The 18881-nt window shown below is 47.7% G+C and overlaps 1 protein-coding gene across 1 annotated transcript in view; it reads left to right on the forward strand.

Moving 5' to 3' along the window:
• The first annotated feature begins 525 nt into the window (after positions 1–525).
• The window catches only part of LOC129657331 (epididymis-specific alpha-mannosidase-like), a 52154-nt gene continuing 33798 nt past the window's right edge, over positions 526–18881 (forward strand). Inside the window, 6 exon segments of the mRNA XM_055587533.1 lie at positions 526–663; positions 2131–2277; positions 4765–4870; positions 12696–12868; positions 13263–13372; positions 14130–14307. Of these exon segments, the coding sequence (XP_055443508.1) occupies positions 526–663; positions 2131–2277; positions 4765–4870; positions 12696–12868; positions 13263–13372; positions 14130–14307 (852 nt within the window).

Raw genomic sequence — 18881 nt, forward strand, 5'->3', positions numbered from 1 at the left:
CTTTTCTCCTTAAAAGAGAGATTACAATTGCTATTGCAAGGCTCAGTTTGGGGGTTTCATGTGAAGGAGAGTGTATCACAGTGGGCGTCCTGGTGGTGGCAGGCCCCACACTGAGTGTTACGTCTTGCATGGCAGTGTCAAGGAGCCAGTCCAGTGGGTTGGGGGCAGGGATGGGTAAGATGCCCACTGGGAAATACCACTGGGAGAGGCCTAAGGGAGGGGCATGAGGACTGGGGTGAGGAGATCCAGGTCCGGCCAGAGGGAAGCTGGCAGTCCCCCCAGGGGAGGCGTATTTGGGGTTTGTCTAAAGGTGGATGGTCAGGAAACCACAGATGGGAGCAGAGTGCTGCTAGGCAGTGAGCGAGTGCCACCTGCCTGCACTGCTCAGGTGACAGCATCTGTGTGGGTGTCACTCCTGGTTTCCTTCCCACTGCATCCACCAAGGGGTGGTGGCCCAGTCAGCTGGCAGGAGGCCGGGCCCTGCAGGCAGGCAGACATCCTCCTGCCCCTGAGCTGGCCGAGGAGATGGAGCCGTGGGGCTGGCTACCTCTGCTCCTGTGGTTGGGCCTGATGTGGCCCCTGGGGGCTCTTTCTGAGCCCCGACTGAGGGTCTTCGTGGTTCCCCACAGCCACATGGACGTGGGCTGGCTGCACACCATACAGGTAGGTGCCCCGAGTGACCCCTGCACACCTCTTGAAGCTGCGGGTCTTTTTCCATCTGGACTCCAGAGTGGGTTTGTGTAATGGGTTTGTGCCATAAGGAGTCTCAGCCTGGGGTCCATGACTACTCAGCTATGGACTGGCTGAGGGCTTCCCTGGTGGCTCAGATGGTAAAGAATCTGCCTACAGTGACGGAGACCCAGCTTTGATCCCTGGGTCAGGAAGTTCCCCTGGAGAATGCAATGGCAACCCACACCAATATTCTTGCCCGGAGAATTCCATGGACAGAGGAGCCTGGCAGGATACAGTCGATGGGGCCTCAAAGAGTCAGACACGATGAGCAACAAACATGGGCTGCTCTAGGCAGTGGTGAGAATGTGTCCCTGGCTGCAATGGGTGGAAGGTGTTCCTCAAATATTCCTTGAGTGAATGAATGAACCAGGGCAGAGGAAAAGAGGTCAGGACTGAATTCCATAAGTTTCTGGGGCAGGTAACTGAAATGATTACCCAGGCCTGCACAAGCTCTTTTCTGGAAGGAGGAAGGAAATAAATGCATAGGACCACTCTGTGATCGTGGATACAATACTTTCCCTGAGACGTTAATAAGTGAGTCGCTCATTTTAAAGGGAGTCATGCAGCAAGAGGCCCTGAGGCTGAGGGTTGAGTCTGGTCCCGGATCACTGGGCAGCCTCTGTGGGTGGTCACCCACCTGCATGTGGAACTGCTGATGTGTGGGGAGGCATGCTCATCACCCTCAGTTTAGAGATGGGACACTGAGGCCTGGGGTGGGGTGCTGCCCAAGTCAGCATACATCGCTGCCTTGCCCGCTCACCCCCTGCCCAAGGCTCCTTGCATTCCTTTATCAGCATCTCTGGAAACCATAGTGAGCCAGCCTGACCCAGATGGGAGCAGACAGTGCTCCATCCTGGGGACTCCCAGCCTTAGTGTGCAGTGGGAGATAGACCCAGAGAGATGTTTGAGCTGTCAGCTCCTCTCAGCCTCAGCTCTTGACACACACACTTCCCCATCATTTCATCCCAAGAAGGCCCATCAGGGTCCCTGGACCTCACTCCCAGGGCCCTGTTGTCGACTGGTGTGTCCTCCAAGGCAGGAGTGGTCAGCATGCCCCTCTGGGCTGGCCTGTGGACTTGGCTGGACTGGCACAATCCTCTGTCACGTAGAGTGTCTGTCTCCTCATGACTCTCCTCAGGGGAAGGCTCCCATCAAAGGTTGTCTGCCCGGGTCCTTCTCTCAGTGCAGGGCTCACCATGTGTCCATCACAGAGTGGATACCAGGCTCCCTTGTCTGAGAAGCAGGGGGACCCGACTGCAGGGCCTGGACAGGCTTGGGGGAGCGCCAGTGGCCCCCAGACACCATGTCTCCCTGGATGTTCCTCCTCGGTCCCTGGCCCACGCCCTCTGGTTTCCCCCACGGGTCTAGAGTGATGGTCTCTCCTCCTCCCCACCCCAGGAGAGCATGCAGGCTTATGTCACCAACGTCTACAACTCCGTGGTGGAGGAACTAACCCTTGAGAAGAAGCGCAGATTCATCATAGTGGAGCAGGAATATTTCCGGCTGTGGTGGGATGGTGTCGCCTCAGACAAGCAGAAAGGCCAGGTAACGCTGCCCTCAGGGAGTCCTCACCAGGCAGATGAGAGCAGATGCCCTCGGGGTCCTGGGGACGACCCTTCAGGAAGCTCCTGGGTTGTGCTCCATGAAGCCAGGGCGGGGCTGCATAAACCAGGAGGCCACAACCCGGCGAGGCTGTGCCCAGGGTCCGTTTAGTACAGGTTTGTGGTCAGCCCCACACCCAGGGGACAGGTTTGTGTTTGATCCTGCCTTTCTTGTTTCTCCTGAATAATTGCAGCTCTGGCAGCCCAGCCAGGCACTCAGCTGGTGTGACTGGGGTCACCTCTGACACTGCGCGCTCTGGAGTGACCTGTGTCCACACCTTCTGACTTCATTTGTGGATCTGTGTGGCCCTCATGGGCACCAGAGCCCAGGACCAGCCAGGGGTGCAGGAATCCCTGTGGATTAGCCTCCGGGGCTGATTAACTCCGTGTCACAGGGGGTCAGAGGCCCTGGTCCTTGGAGGGGCAGCCTGGGGCCAGGTCCTCCCCCCATCCCCATATGGTCACAGGTGGGGCTGGCTCTTCAGCTGCAGGTCCCACATCTGGAAGCAGGAGTGACCTCCCTCTTCAGAGAGGCTGTGCCCAGAATGTGCCCAGGATGTAAGCACCTAGGGTGCTTGGGGCGTGGTCCCCTCCAGGCATCACCTGCCCTCAGAGCAGTCGCTGGTGGTGAAAGTCAGAGGCTCAGCCACCTGCTCAAGGCAGAGAACTCAGACGGTGAAGCCGGATCCACCAGGTCCGCAGAGGGGATGTGACCCTGCAGCCTGTGGAGCCGAGAGAACGAGCCTCCCATCTGATGGGCTCTGCCGCGGGCCAGGTGCTGGGCTCAGGTTTTACAGGTTACTCTACTGACTCCTCCCCGCAGCCTGCACGGTGAGGACCCTCTCCTACTGCACAGAGCTGGTCCAGGTTCAAAGAGGGCAGGCATCTGGCTCAAGGTCACACAGCTTATACCTGACAGATGGGTTCTGGGTCAGTATTGTGAATCAAAGCCTTGCTCTCTGGTGTCCACTGGGCAGTTTTTCCTTCTTTACATGGACATGCCCAGACCCAAATCACTTACTCCTACTCTCACAGTTAGGTGTGCTGGCTAAGACCTAGACAGGAAATTCAATAATATGTCCCTGGAAACTAGCAATTTTCTGTGAGTTGTGTGGGCCGAATCCCAGCTCCTGGATGGGGCCCAACATGAAGCAGGTGCACATTTGAAACAGTACACGGTAGTTGTCATTCCACATTTCTCAAATGAACGATCTGCAAAGACAGTACTTTGAGATCAGATCAAACCCACGGTCTACCAAGAGCATGGTGTGCTCAGTGGCATGGTCTCTGACTGTATTCATGCTTCCATTCTGCCCTCTTTCGTGGATATACTTTATTGTTTGCACCATGAGGTCTGTGGGTTGTTAGCTCCCTAAAGTAAAAAGGAAAGTAACTCAGTCATGTCCAACTGCTTCTAATCCCATGGACTGCATCCTGCCAGTCTTCTCTCTACATGGAATTCTCCAATAAGAATATTGGAGTGGATAGCCATTCACTTCTCCAGGGGGTCTTCCCAACACAGGGATCAAACCTGAGTCTCCTGCACTGTAGGCAGATTCCCCACCATCTGAGACACTAGGGAAGCCCATGAAGGGATCAGAGTCACATCCTCATCACTGAAAGTGCATCCTACACACTGAAGCCCCAGGAAATTTCCTTCATTCCTGTGTTCTAAAATATCTGTTAGACAGACATGTGACAAATGCAATTGGAAGAGCATTCTACAAACGTACTAGCCTGAAACCATAAAAATTATGAAACAGAAATACTCAGAAAGTGTTGGAAATTAGAGGATAAACCCCAGTATTCTTGCCTGGAGAATCCCATGGACAGAGGAGCCCAGTGGGGCACAGCCCATGGAGTCGCAAAGAGTTGGACATTACTGAGAAACTGAACATGAATGCATGCACATGTTATTAATGTGAAATAGCCTGAGTTTTGATCATTATATAGCAGTGTAATTATCTTTTTCTTTCAAAAATGACCTAAACTATTCAGATAAAGGCATACAGTTGATAACTTGTACTTTCAAATGGTTTAGAAAAATCATACTGTGTGTAATGACATGGGAGAGTGTTAACAGAAAGAGGTAAAAAATATTAGCAATGAGATAATCTGGAGAAGGATTTATGGGAGTTTTTTGGTACAGTTCCTGCAAGTTTTCCATAATCTTGACATCATTCAAAAGCAAAAGCTGTGAACATATGTATCTGTGTATATGCCTGACGAAGCAGCAGCCAGGGCCAGGTGCTGTTCTCGGAGCTGGACGCAGTGCTGACCAGGACAGACAGTGTTCTGCTTTTGCAGAATAAATGAGGCTGTGGATTTTGAAGGAAGGACCATGAGATGCTATAAGCATGTGCCCAGAAAATACAACTGGCTCAGCTTGGAAGGTGTAACCTGGCCTTTTCTCTCTGCCCACTATCCCAAGGTCCACCAGCTTGTGGCCACAGGTCGCCTGGAATTTGTCCTCGGAGGCCAGGTCATGCACGACGAGGCCGTGACCCACATTGATGACCAGATCCTCCAGCTCACAGGTTTGATTACCCTTCCCCAGATAAGGGTCCCTGTGGCCTCCTGCGGGGCTGGGACTGGGTGTCTGAGCCCTGGTGCTGGGCTCCATCTTCCCCTCTCAGCAGGAGACTGTGACCCGTCAGCACTGTGACTGCTGGCACCGTGTCCATGTCTGTGCCTGAGTGCAGGGGATGAGGGTGTGGATTCTAGACAAGCCAACCTGGCTGACTCCTGACTCTGCAAACTCCCAACCCTGTGACCCTGGCATGTGATGCAGCCTCATTAGGGCTCAGTTCCCTCCTCTGTGAAAGTGCTCAGTAGTGATGGAAGGTCTACCTCAAAAGGGTGTTATCGAGATTCCTTTCAGTTCAGTTCAGTTACTCAGTCCTGTCCGACTCTTTGCAACCCCATGAACCACAGCACACCAGGCCTCCCTGTCCATCACCAACTCCCGGAGTCCACCCAAACCCATGTCCACTGAGTCGGTGATGCCATCCAGCCATCTCATCCTCTGTCATCCCCTTCTCCTCCCGCCCTCAATCTTTCCCAGCATCAGAGTCTTTTCCAATGAGTCAACTCTTCGCATGAGGTGGCCAAAGTACTGGAGTTTCAGCTTTAGCATCATTCCTTCCAAAGAAATCCCAGGGCTGATCTCCTTCAGAATGGACTGGTTGGATCTCCTTGCAGGCCAAGGGGCTCTCAAGGGTCTTCTCCAACACCACAGTTCAAAAGCATCAATTCTTCGGTACTCAGCCTTCTTTACAGTCCAACTCTCACATCCATACATGACCACAGGAAAAACCATAGCCTTGACTAGACGGACCTTTGTTGGCAAAGTAATGTCTCTGCTTTTGAATATGCTATCTAGGTTGGTCATAACATATCACCTCACTCACCACTAAAGGCAGGGTGTGCAGGGGCATCATGGCTCTCAGGCTCCTTTGCAGAATAGAGTATAGAATAGAGAACACAAGCAGAATAGAGAATATAAGTAGGACAAAGAGTCAGTGGGTGAGCCAGGATTGACTGCAGTGTGTGCTGAGCTCTACCCATTCTCACTCCACTAAAGAGGCACTGTGTGTAGGACATCACGATGGCATTGGGGTTTCCTTTCCTCCAAATGTGTTCCTTTTTATGGCTGAGTAATATTCCATTGCATATATGTATCACAACTTTATCCATGTCAACAGATATCTAGGCTGCTTCCATATCCTAGCTATTGCAAATCGTGCTACAGTGAACATTAGGAGTACATGTGCCTTTCATTATTAGGGTATAGGAATGCAAGGGATTTCAGTTTATTACTTTTATATCCTGTAACTTTACTATGAACAGTATGAAAAGGCAAAAGGATGGGATACTGAAAGAGGAACTCCCCAATCACTAGGTGCCCAATATGCTACTGGAGATCAGTGGAGAAATAACTCCAGAAAGAATGAAGGAATGGAGCCAAACCAAAAACAATACCCAGTTGTGGATGTAACTGGTGATAGAAGCAAGGTCCAATGCTGTAAAGAGCAATATTGCATAGGAACCTGGAATGTCAGGTCCATGAACCAAGGCAAATTTGTAGTGGTCAAACAGGAGATGGCAAGAGTGAACGTCGACATTCTAGGAGTCAGCGAACTAAAATGGACTGGAATAGGTGAATTTAACTCAGATGACCATTATATCTACTACTGCAGGCAGGAATCCCTCAGAAGAAATGGAGAAGCCATCATGGTCAAAAAAAGAGTCCGAAATGCAGTACTTGGATGCAATCTCAAAAATGACAGAATGATCTTTGTTCATTTCCAAGGCAAACCATTCAATATCACAGTAATCCAAGTGTATGCCCCAACCAGTAATGCTGAAGAAGCTGAAGTTGAACGGTTCTATGAAGACCTACAAGATTTTTTAGAACTAACACCCAAAAAAGATGTCCTTTTCATTATAGGGGACTGGAATGCAAAAGTAGGAAGTCAAGAAACACCTGGAGTAACAGGCAAATTTGGCCTTGGAATACCGAATGAAGCAGGGCAAAGGCTAATAGAGTTTTGCCAAGAGAACACACTGGTCATAGCAAACACCCTCTTCCAACAACACAAGAGAAGACTCTACACATGGACATCACCAGATGGTCAACACCAAAATCAGATTGATTATATTCTTTGCAGCCAAAGATGGAGAAGCTCTATACAATCAGCAAAAACAAGACCTGGAGCTGACTGTGGCTCAGATCATGAGCTCCTTATTCCCAAATTCAGACTGAAATTGAAGAAAGTAGGGAAAACCACTAGACCATTCAGGTATGACCTAAATCAAATCCCTTATGATTATACAGTGAAACTGAGAAATAGATTTAAGGGACTAGATCTGATAGACGAGTGCCTGATGAACTATGGACTGAGGTTCATGACATTGTACAGGAGACAGGGATCAACACCATCCCCATGGAAAAGAAATGCAAAAAAAGCAAAATGGCTGTCTGGGGAGGGCTTACAAATAGCTGTGAAAAGAAGAGAAGCAAAAAGCAAAGGAGAAAAGGAAAGATATAAACATCTGAATGCAGAGTTCCAAAGAATAGCAAGAAGAGATAAGAAAGCCTTTCTCAGCAATCAATGCAAAGAAATAGAAGAAAACAACAGAATGGGAAAGACTAGAGATCTCTTCAAGAAAATTAGAGATACCAAGGGAACATTTCATGCAAAGATGGGCTCGATAAAGGACAGAAATGGCATGGACCTAACAGAAGCAGAAGATATTAAGCAGAGGTGGCAAGAATACACAGAAGAACTGTACAAAAAAGATCTTCATGACCAAGATAATCACGATGGTGTGATCACTGACCTAGAGCCAGACATCCTGGAATGTGAAGTCAAGTGGGCCTTAGAAAGCATCACTATAAACAAAGCTAGTGGAGGTGATGGAATTCCAGTTGAGCTATTCTAAATCCTGAAAGATGATGCTGTGAAAGTGTTGCACTCAATATGCCAGCAAATTTAGAAAACTCAGCAGTGGCCACAGGACTGGAAAACGTCAGTTTTCATTCCAATCCCAAAGAAAGGCAATGCCAAAGAATGTCCAAACTACCGCACAATTGCACTCATCTCACACGCTAGTAAAGTAATGCTCAAGATTCTCCAAGCCAGGATTCAGCAATACATGAACCGTGAACTTCCAGATGTTCAAGCTGATTTTAGAAAAGGCAGAGGAACCAGAGATCAAATTGCCAACATCCGCTGGATCATGGAAAAAGCAAGAGAGTTCCAGAAAAACATCTATTTCTGCTTTATTGACTATGCCAAAGCCTTTGACTATGTGGATCACAAGAAACTGTGGAAAATTCTGAAAGAGATGGGAATACCAGACCACCTGATCTGCCTCTTGAGAAACCTATATGCAGGTCAGGAAGCAAGAGTTAGAATTGGACATGGAACAACAGACTGTTTCCAAATAGGAAAAAGAGTACGTCAAGAGTGTATACTGTCAACCTGCTTATTTAACTTCTATGCAGAATACATCATGAGAAACGCTGGACTGGAAGAAACACAAGCTGGAATCAAGATTGCTGGGAGAAATATCAATAACCTCAGATATGCAGATGATACCACCCTGATGGCAGAAAGTGAAGAGGAATTCAAAAGCCTCTTGATGAAAGTGAAAGAGGAGAGTGAAAAAGTTGGCTTAAAGCTCAACATTCAGAAAACGAAGACCATGGTATCTGGTCCCATCACTTCATGGGAAATAGATGGGGAAACAGTGGAAACAATGTCAGACTTTATTGTGATTTGGGGCAGTGATTTGGGGCTCCAAAATCACTGCAGATGGTGACTGCAGCCATGCAATTAAAAGACACTTACTCCTTGGAAGGAAAGTTATGACCAACCTAGATAGCATATTCAAAAGCAGAGACATTACTTTGCCAACAAAGGTCTGTCTAGTCAAGGCTATGGCTTTTCCAGTGGTCATGTATGGATGTGAGAGTTGGACTGTGAAGAAAGCTGAACACCAAAGAATTGATGCTTTTGAACTGTGGTGTTGGAGAAGACTCTTGAGAGTCCCTTGGACTGCAAGGAGATCCAACCAGTCCATTCTAAAGGAGATCAGCCCTGGGTGTTTTTTGGAAGGAATGATACTAAAGCTGAAACTCCAGTACTTTGGCCACCTCATGTGAAGAGTTGACTCATTGGAAAAGACTCTGATGTTGGGAGGGATTGGAGGCAGGAGGAGAAGGGGACGACAGAGGATGAGATGGCTGGATGGCATCACTGACTCAATGGATGTGAGTCTGAGTGAACTCCAGGAGTTGGTGATGGACAGGGAGGCCTGGCGTGCTGCGATTCATGGGGTCGCAAAGAGTCAGACATGACTGAACGACTGAACTGAACTGAACTGAGCTTTACTATATTCATTGATTCCCTCTAGTAATTTTCTGGTGGCATTTTTAGAGTTTTCTGTGTATATTATCGTGTTATCAGCAAACTGTGAGAATTTTACTTCTTTTCCTGTCTGGATTCTTTTTTTCTTCTTCCCTGATTGCTGTAGCTAAGACTTCCCAAACTATGTTGAATAATAGTGGCAAGAGTGGGCTGCTGCTGCTAAGTCGCTTCAGTTGTGTCCGACTCTGTGCGACCCCATAAACAGCAGCCCACCAGGCTCCCCCATCCCTGGGATTCTCCAGGCAAGAACACTGGAGTGGGTTGCCATTTCCTTCTCCATTGCGTGAAAGTGAAAAGTGAAAGTGAAGTCGCTCAGTTGCGACTGACTTGTAGAGACCCCATGGAATGCATCCCACCAGACTCCTCCATCCATGGGATTTTCTAGGCAAGAGTACTGGAGTGGCTTGCCATTGCCTTCTCCCTTGTCTTATTCCTCATCTTAGAGGAAACGCTTTCCGTTTCTCACCGTTGAGAACAATGCTTGCTCTGGCTTTGTCGTGTAAGTCCTTTATTATGTTAGGTATGCTCCTTCTATGGCTACTGTCTGAAGAGTTATAATAAATAAGTGTAGAATTTTGTCAAAAGCTTTCTCTTAATCTACTGAGATGACCATGTGGCTTTTATCTTTCATTTTGTTAAGATGGCATGTCATATTGATTGATTTGTCTCTCCTATGATGGTGATATTCTGTATATTGGAGAATCCTTGCATCCCTGAGATAAGGTCTACTTTATCATTAAGTATGATCTTTTTAATGTGTTGTTCGATTCAGCTGGCTAGAATTTTGTTGAGTATTTTTACATCTATTTTCACCAGTGATATTGGCATGTAATTTTCTTTTTTGTGGCATCTTTGTCTGGTTTTGTTATCCGGGTGATGGTGGCCATGTATAATGAACTGGGATGGTTTTTTCCTGTGCAATTTTCTGGAAGAGTTTGAGCAGGATAGGTAACAGCTGTTTTCAAAACTTATGACAGAATTCGCCTGTGAAGTTCTCTTGCCCTGGGTGTTTCTCTGTTGGAAGATTTTGTGAATACAGTTTTGGGAATCTGTGCTTGTGACTGGCCTGTTCATATTTTCTATTTCTTTCTGGTTCAGTTTTGGAAAGTAGTATTTTTCTAAGAATGTGTACATTTCTTCCATGTTATCCATTTTATTGGCATATATTTCCTCTTATGATCTTTTGTATTTCTGTGTTGTCTGATATAACTTATTTTTCATTTTCAATTTTATTGATTTGAGTCTTTCTATTTTTTTTGATGAGTCTGGCTAATGATTTATCAATTTTGTTTAGCTTCTCCAAGAATCAGATTTTTGTTGTATTGATCTTTCCTATTGTCTATTTCTTTTTTTTTTTTTTCATTTATTTCTGCTCTGATGTTTATGATTTCTTTCCTTCTACTAACTTTGGGGGGTTTTGTTCTTCTTTTCTGTTGCTTTAGTGCAAAGTTAGATTGTGTATTTGATGGTTCTCTTGTTTCTTGAGGTAGGCTTGTATTGGTAAAAACCTCCCTCTTAGCACTGCTTTTACTGCATCCCATAGGTTTTGAGTCACTGTGTTTTCATTCTCCTAGGTCTTGATAAACACTCTTGAGACTTAGTTTTAGATAGAATATCTCAATGGGGGAATGGCGGTTTTCCCAGCAGCTCAGAGGACAGGACGAGCTGAGTGTGGCAGCAGGCCCTGGGGATGCGAGCTCATCCTCTCCCTGAGGTGACATTTCTCAGCTGGGATTCTCAGCAGAGGCCTGGAAGAGAGGCGGGACACAAAGAGGTGCCCCCAGTGACCCCATCCTCTGGGAGGGAGCCCAGCTCAGGTCACATGGGGGCTGGGGCTCCCATAACTGCAGTGACAGAAGCAAATGTCCCCAAGAGGGAAGGACATGCCTGGGACAGTCCTGCGAGGACCCTGCTGTCCTGGTTATTCCTGCCCCAGCTCTCGGCCTGTGCCCACCCCCTCCCCCTCCCAATACCAGTAATCCCCTGTCTCCTGGGTGCCCCTCTGTTCCACCTCCCTGCTTCTCTCTGACTCCTCCTCAGCAGAGTTAAAAACTGCTTAACATTCTCCTGAGGAAGAAGGAAGCAGGTCTCTCCAGCTGAGGCGGAGACCACAATTCCAGTGTCCCCTTGGCCTCTCGGGCACCTTAGCCCCTGCACTCTGGCCCCGCCCTCCATTACTGGGCAGGGAGGTCTTGACCTGGTCTTTGTGCTCATTAGGATGCTGGTTCAGCTGCAAGAAGGTGACTGAGTGACAGTGACTCGAGCAAGAGGGAAGGTTACTTCTCTCAGCGCGGGAGTGGGGCGTGGAGTCTACACTTCGGACTGTTCTTGGCCGGTCAAGGGTCACTGCTCCACAGAGTATTGAGGCTTCCAGTAACTGGTGTGTTTTGCTCTGCCACCCCACAGGGTGTCCCTGCCTTCCTTGCATGGCTGAAGGTGCCTCACCCCCCTGAAATATCATCTCAGTTGGGAAGGGGTGGGGAATGAAGGGAAGAGGGCAGTGCGTCCTCAAAAAGGTGACCCTGAACTACCCTCATCACTTCTGGGCACATCCACTGTTCAGAACCTCGTCACGTGGTCTGTCATCCTCAGGAGGCAGGGGAATGCAGGCTCCTGCCAGGAGTCTATTACCCTGTCCTAATTAGGAGGGGCTGTGTGGTTCTGTTCCTAAAAGGCAGAGGGGAGAGTATATGTTGGGCAAAGATTAATTGTTTTATGCATTAATCACCTGTTCGTCTGGACCTCAGGAAGGTTTTCTAACAGTGTTGAAAAAACCTGAGGTACACTGAGCTGTCATTAAGATATTTACTGCTTCCTTACAAAGAAGGGGGAGGATTTAGGGACAGATTCTGCAGCCCACTGATGTTTCTCATATTCTCATATCGTCTCCCACATGATCACAGAATGGCTGCTACTGCTTCAGTCATCAGGAAAGGAAAGGGGTACAAGGGGACATTTCTTGCTAAATCTTCTTAAAATAGAAAATGTGTGAATTCTTGCCCTGAAACTCAAGCCAGTTAAGCCCATACATCTTTTCAGCTATAACTATTTGCATGCCCACTTCTAGTTCCCACAGAGGTGGCAAAAACAAGAATCAGGCAGAGGTGGATCTTTCCATGACCTGTGGGACCAGTGCTAAGTCATCCCTTGGGTCTGGGTCAATATTCCCTGATTGAAGTGAGGATTCTGAGTGTGGAATTAGGGGCCATCAGACCTGCCCTCCTCAGGCAGATGATATGGGGACAGGGTGTGCCCTTCACAGATTGCTGAACCCCCATCTCAGACCCCCCATCCCCAAGTCTTCCCCCTCTTCTCCAGCTGCTCCTCCTTGGTCTCCTCTGCTTCCTGCGCCTCCTCTGCTGCTCCCACTGGTTCCTGAGTTCTCAGAGCCCACCCCAAGTCCAACCGCCTGGCTGTCTCTTTGCAGAAGGACACGGCTTTCTCTATGAAACATTTGGGGTCCGGCCACAGTTCTCCTGGCAGGTGGACCCATTTGGTGCATCCTCCACGACCCCCACCCTCTTTGCCCTGGCGGGCTTCAATGCCCACGTCATCTCTAGGATCGACTACAACCTGAAGGAGGCCATGCAGGATAACCGGGTGAGTGGTAAGCTGCATCTACTCATCCACTTTCTCACCATCAGAACTGAAAAAAGCTGCTGTACCTTTAGTAATAGTGGTGAGCTCCCGGTGTCTGCAGGCATTCAAGCCAAGTTACAGACAGCCTGGCTGGCACGCCCTGGCAGAGAGTCCTGCCCTGAGGAGGGTCAGATGAAGGTGCAGACAGGCGGCATCTGGCGGGCTGATTCCTCTGCCTCCTGTGGCTTTGGGAGGTCAGGGCAAACCTTGAGGAGGGGGCAGCAGAGGGGGATCTTGACCTGAACCCCTGAGAGCAGCGGGGGCGGCGAGGAGACTCAGGTGGGGCCTGAGTGGGTTGGGGACCCGGCAGCCGTGTCGCCCCTGGGCTCTCACTCCGTTCCCTCCGGGTTTGCAGCAGCTGCAGTTCGTGTGGAGAGGGTCCAGATCCCTGTCGGCACAGCAGGAAATCTTCACACACGTCCTAGACCAGTTCGGCTACTGCTCGTGAGCACCTGCCTCGGGCCAGTCCCTGTCCCAGCACCCTCCCTGGACCACCTCAGCCACGCCCCTCATGGCCGGCCCTGAGGGCACGCACTGAGCTCCCATCTTACAGAAAGAACAACTGAGGCCTGGACACCCAGCCAAGGTCCCGTGGTAGCCGCTGTAGGGCAGCTGCACTGGGCTCAGAAGGCAGCACCAAGGCCTCCATGTCCTCAGTCTCCCTGGGTCTGAGGATTTTGTAATACTGCTCTGTCTTTATATAGAATTTTGTGATTCTGTTCATCACCATGTTTTTTGCATTATTTTTTAATTTGAAAAGTGTGAAAATCTCATTATATTGTTACTGAGATTTTTACAAGTGCGGAGTTTTGTGTGAAGGCAAGTATCTCACTTGCCTCGTTCTGGTCCCAGCCCTGCTCAGGGTTCTTGGAATCAGAACTGAAGGGCACAAGGATGACCTAAAGAATGAGTGATCGCATGAATTGCTCCTGATCCACATGGAGGAAGTGGGGCCCAGAGGTTGTGGGCTCCACGGAACAGCTGAAAAGATACGGGCTTGTAGGGTCACGTGCCCAAGGTCCTGCAGGGCTGGAAGGTGACGCCTTCTGTCCACACAGCTCTCATCTGCCCACCGCCCCCCTCCACCCTCTGATGGGAGACAGAGGTCCCGAGCCCGGTCTGCAGGCACAGTTGCTCTGGCCTTGCTGAGTCCTCCCGGCCTCCTAGGTCTCGGGCTGCTGCCCTTCTCAGGGCTGGTCCCTAACACTCGTCTCTCTCTCAGTGAGGGATTTTACTGGGATGGTGACCCAGTCTTCCCAGGTCCTCCCACGAATGGCCTGTACCCCAGCATGGAAATCCCTGTCACTGAGGACACCATCCCAAGCTTTACCAATCTCCTGCTGAACAACGTGTTGGCTCGAGCCACCTGGTTCCGGACACCACACGTCCTCTGGCCCTGGGTAAGTGGGGATCCCTGACCCTGGTTGCTCAACTCTGCACAAGGGCTGCTCCATGTGTCCCACCCTAGCAGCTGGGTCCACCCCAGGACGGTGTGTCCTGTTCTAATCAGGCCAGCATCCATCCAGGCAGTGGGCCATCCCAGCCCCGGCTCAGTCCTCCTTCCCTGCACCCCGAGTCCTCACCCAGTCTACCAGCTCCTCACCCCACCCTGGATCACCCCAACAACCTCTGCCTCCAATGCAGCCCCTCCCCGATGCAGGCTCCAGCCTCTCCCCAGCTCTCCCCTCCTTTCTCCTTCTCAATGCTGGGAGCAGAGGCTTCGGCCTGAATCCTGGCTTCCTACTCAGGAGCTGTGAGACTGGGAACACTCTGAGCCTCACTTTCCTCATCTGTGAAATGGGGATGATGACGGGACCTGCTCATAGGCTGGATCTGAGGTCAAGTGGGAAAGACCCCCCAGGGGACAGTGCCTGATGTTATGTCATCATAGGTGTCACCGCTAAACTGTAGGGAGCACCCCGTTTTACGGGATGCATGTGTCTCCTCCATTTCCTCTGCCCCACTGGGCATAGGGGCAGGGCCTATGGTGTCCTGCCTACTCGTAAGGGACTGAGAGCCAGAGAGGTTAGGGAATCTTCCTGAGGCCACATAGGTACTTAGCAGGGCAGCTAAGAAAGTGGAATTTGCTCAGAGCCGTCAGAAAAGCTCCCGAGCGAGAACGCACGTGTGCACGCACACGCAGTCAGCATGCTGCACGTTACGTCCTCATGACTTGTTTTTCAGATGGAAATATAACTTCTGACCTCCGTCAAGCATTTAGCCCGCCCTGCAGCCCCTGTCTTTGGATCTACCCATATGTTCTCTCCATACATGAAGTTATTTTCCACATACTTTCTGCTTTCCTTTCATTCACGTATACCTGAGACCGTATAGTATTTCATCTTTCTCTGACTGGTTTCCTGAGCATAGTGCCCCGAAGTTTCATCCATGCTGTTGCAAATGGCAGGATTTCCTCTTTTTTTGGTGAATAATACCGTGTACATATATAACATTTTCTTGATCTCGTCGTCCACTGATGCACATGTAGGTTGATTCCATATTTCTTGCCGATTATAAATACAGCTGCAGTGAACATAGGGTTTCAGAAGTCCTTCCAAGTTAGTGTTTTTGTTCTCTTTGAATAAATACAGAGAAGTGGGGAGACTGAATCACGTGGCAGCTGTATCGTTCGTTTTTCCAGGAACCTCCACACTGCTTTCCATAATTGCTGGAACAATTTACTTCTAAATCAACAGTGCGTGAATGTTTACATTTCTCCTTATCCTGATGTACATTTGTTGTTTCTTTTCACTTAGACAATAGCCGTTGTAACAGGTGTGAGGTGGTACCTCTGTGTGGTTTCGATTTGTTCAGCATCTTTTCCTGTGTCTGTTGGCATCTTCATGTCTTCTCAGACAAATATCTATTCAGGACCTCTGCCTATTTTTTACCTGGATCATTTTCATCATTACTACTGATCTATATGTGTTCTTTTTATATTTTGTGTATTATGCCTTTCCAGATTTATGACTTGCAAATGTTTCATTTGATGGAAGTGAAAGTGAAGTCGCTCAGTCGTGTCCAACTCTTTGCAACCCCATGGACTGTAGCCTACCAGGCTCCTCTGTCCATGGGATTTTCCAGGCAAGAGTACTGGAGTGGATTGCCATTTCCTTCTCCAGGGGATCTTCCCGACCCAGGGATTGAACCCAGGTCTCCTGCATTGTAGGCAGACACTTTACCATCTGAGCCACCAGGGAAGTCCGTTTCATAGGCTGTCTTTATTTATGAAGTTTCTTTGCTGTGCAGAAGCTTTTAGTTTGATGTAGTCTTACTTGTTTATTATTCTCTGTATTCCTTTTCCATGTGATGTGAAATCCAAAAACTCATCATCAAGATTGATGATGAGGAATTTACAGTGTATGTTTTCTTCTGGAAGCCCTTATAGTTCCAGGAGTTACAATCAAGTCTTTAATTAGCTTGACTTACTGTTTGAGTACAGTGTCAGGCAGTGGTCCAACCTCATTCTACACCTGAGGATGTTCAGTTTCCATAAGACCATTTCTGGTAGGAGATGTCCTTTCCCAGTTTATATCCTTGCCCTTTTGCTTTAGTGTAATTACCATACACACATGGCTTTGTTCCTGAGCTCTCTATTCTATCCCATTGATCTATCTGTATCTTTTATTATAGGTACCAGACTATTTAGATTGCTATGACTTTGCAGTGAAGTATGAAATCAGACGGAGAAGGCAATGGCAACCCACTCCAGTACTCTTTCCTGGCAAATCTCATGGATGGAGGAGCCTGGTAGGCTTCAGTCCATGGGGTCGCTGAGTCGGACATGACTGAGCAACTTCACTTTTCACTTTTCACTTTCGTGCACTGGAGAAGGAAATGGCAACCCACTCCAGTGTTCTTGCCTGGAGACTCCCAGGGACGGCGGAGCCTGGTGGGCTGCCATCTATGGGGTCACACAGAGTCGGACACGACTGACATGACTTAGCAGCATGAAATCAGGGTGTACAATGCTTCTAGTTTTGTTCTTACTAAAGATTGCTCTGACCACTCATGGTCTTTGTGGTTCCCATAAATTTTAGGATTGGTGGTTCTATTTGTGTGAAAAACATCATTGGAATTTCAAAAGGTTTTGCCTTGAATCTGTAGATTGCTTTGGAAAACGCAGCCCTCCTCTTGCAGTCATGAGCTCAGAATATTTTCCCACTTAACTTGTGTCTTCCTCCATTTCAATCATCACAACGTCGTCTAGTTTTCAGTGTGCAGGGCTGTCACCTGCTCCATGAAATGTATTCTTAGGCATTTTACCTTTTTGATGTAACTATCAAGAGGATTGTTTCCTTCATTTCTCTTTCTGATGGTTTGTTGTTAGTATGTGGAAACACTAATCAGCAGGTGATTGTGTCTGTTGATATTTTATCCTGCAACTTTACTGCTGTTATTCATTTAAGATTAGTACAGCCACTATGGAGAACAGTGTGGAGATTCCTTAAAAAACTGGAAATAGAACTGCCATACGACCCAGCAATCCCACTGCTGGGCATACGCTCTGAGGAAATCAGAATTGAAAGAGACATGTGTATCCCAATGTTCATAGCAGCACTGTTTACAATAGCCAGGACATGGAAGCTACCTAGATGCCCATCAGCAGACAAATGGATAAGAAAGCTGTGGTACATATACACAATGGAATATTACTCATCTATTAAAAAGAATACATTTGAATCAGTTCTAATAAGGTGGATGAAACTGGAGCCTATTATACAGAGTGAAGTAAGCCAGAAAAAAAAAACACCAATACTGTATACTAACACATATATATGGAATTTAGAAATATGGTAATGATAACCCTATATGCAAGACAGCAAAAGAGACATAGATGTATAGAACAGTCTTTTGGACTCTGTGGGAGAAGGCAAGGCTGGGATGATTTGAGAGAATAGCACTGAAACATGTATATTATCATGTGTGAAACAGATCGCCAGTCCAGGTTCGATGCATGATACAGAATTCTCAGGGCTGGTGCACTGGGATGACCCAGAGGGATGGGATGGGAAGGAAGGTGGGAGGGGGGTTCAGGATGGGGAACACGTGTACACCCGTAGTGGATTCATGTCAATGTATGGCAAAACCAATACAATATTGTAAAGTAATTAGCCTCCAATTAAAATAAATACATTGATATTAAAAAAATTTTTAAGATTTGTCTCTAGGGTTTTCTGTAGTCACTATTTTTATGACATCATTACAGCAGCCATTAGTGAGAATTTTATTTCTTCTGTTCTGATTTCCATGCTTTTTCATTACTAATTGCTGCAGCTCTGATTTATAATACCACATTAAATAAGTGGTGAGTGGGATCATCCTTGTCTTTTTCCTGATCTCCCAGGAATAGTTTTACCTTTTCTTCCTTGAGTTGGTGTTAGCTGTCAACTTGTAATATATGGCCTCTACTATGTTGAGGTAATTTTCATCCACACCCACTTTGAGAGTTTTTATCACAAATGGAATTTGAATTTTGTCTTATGCCTTTTCTGCATCTGTTGAGATGATCATATAATTTTTATCTCACATTTTCTCACTGGTTGATTTGAGGATGTTGATCAATCCTTGCATTCCTGGAATAAATTCCTTGCATTCTGCTTTATGATGATGCAATATTGTCTTCAAGTATTGTTGATTTTGTTTGTTATTATATTGTTGAGGATTTTTGCATCTATGTTCCTAGGATATATTCAGCTATAATTTTCTTTTCTTGAGGCTTCTTTGCCTGGTTTAGTGTCAGGGTAATCTTGGCATTGTAAAATTATATTGAAACCTTTCAGTCCCCTTCTAGTTTGTAAAAGAGACTAACAAGGATTTGTATTCCTGAATCCTTGATGGCAATACCAGACCAGCTTACCTGCCTTCTGAGAAATTTGTATGCAGGTCAAGAGCAACATTTAGAACCAGACATGGAACAATGGACTGGTTCCAAATTGGGAAAGGAGTAAATCAAGGCTGTATATTGTCACCT

This window comes from Bubalus kerabau, chromosome 7, assembly GCF_029407905.1.
Source record: "Bubalus kerabau isolate K-KA32 ecotype Philippines breed swamp buffalo chromosome 7, PCC_UOA_SB_1v2, whole genome shotgun sequence".
NCBI classification, from domain to species: Eukaryota; Metazoa; Chordata; class Mammalia; order Artiodactyla; family Bovidae; genus Bubalus; species Bubalus kerabau.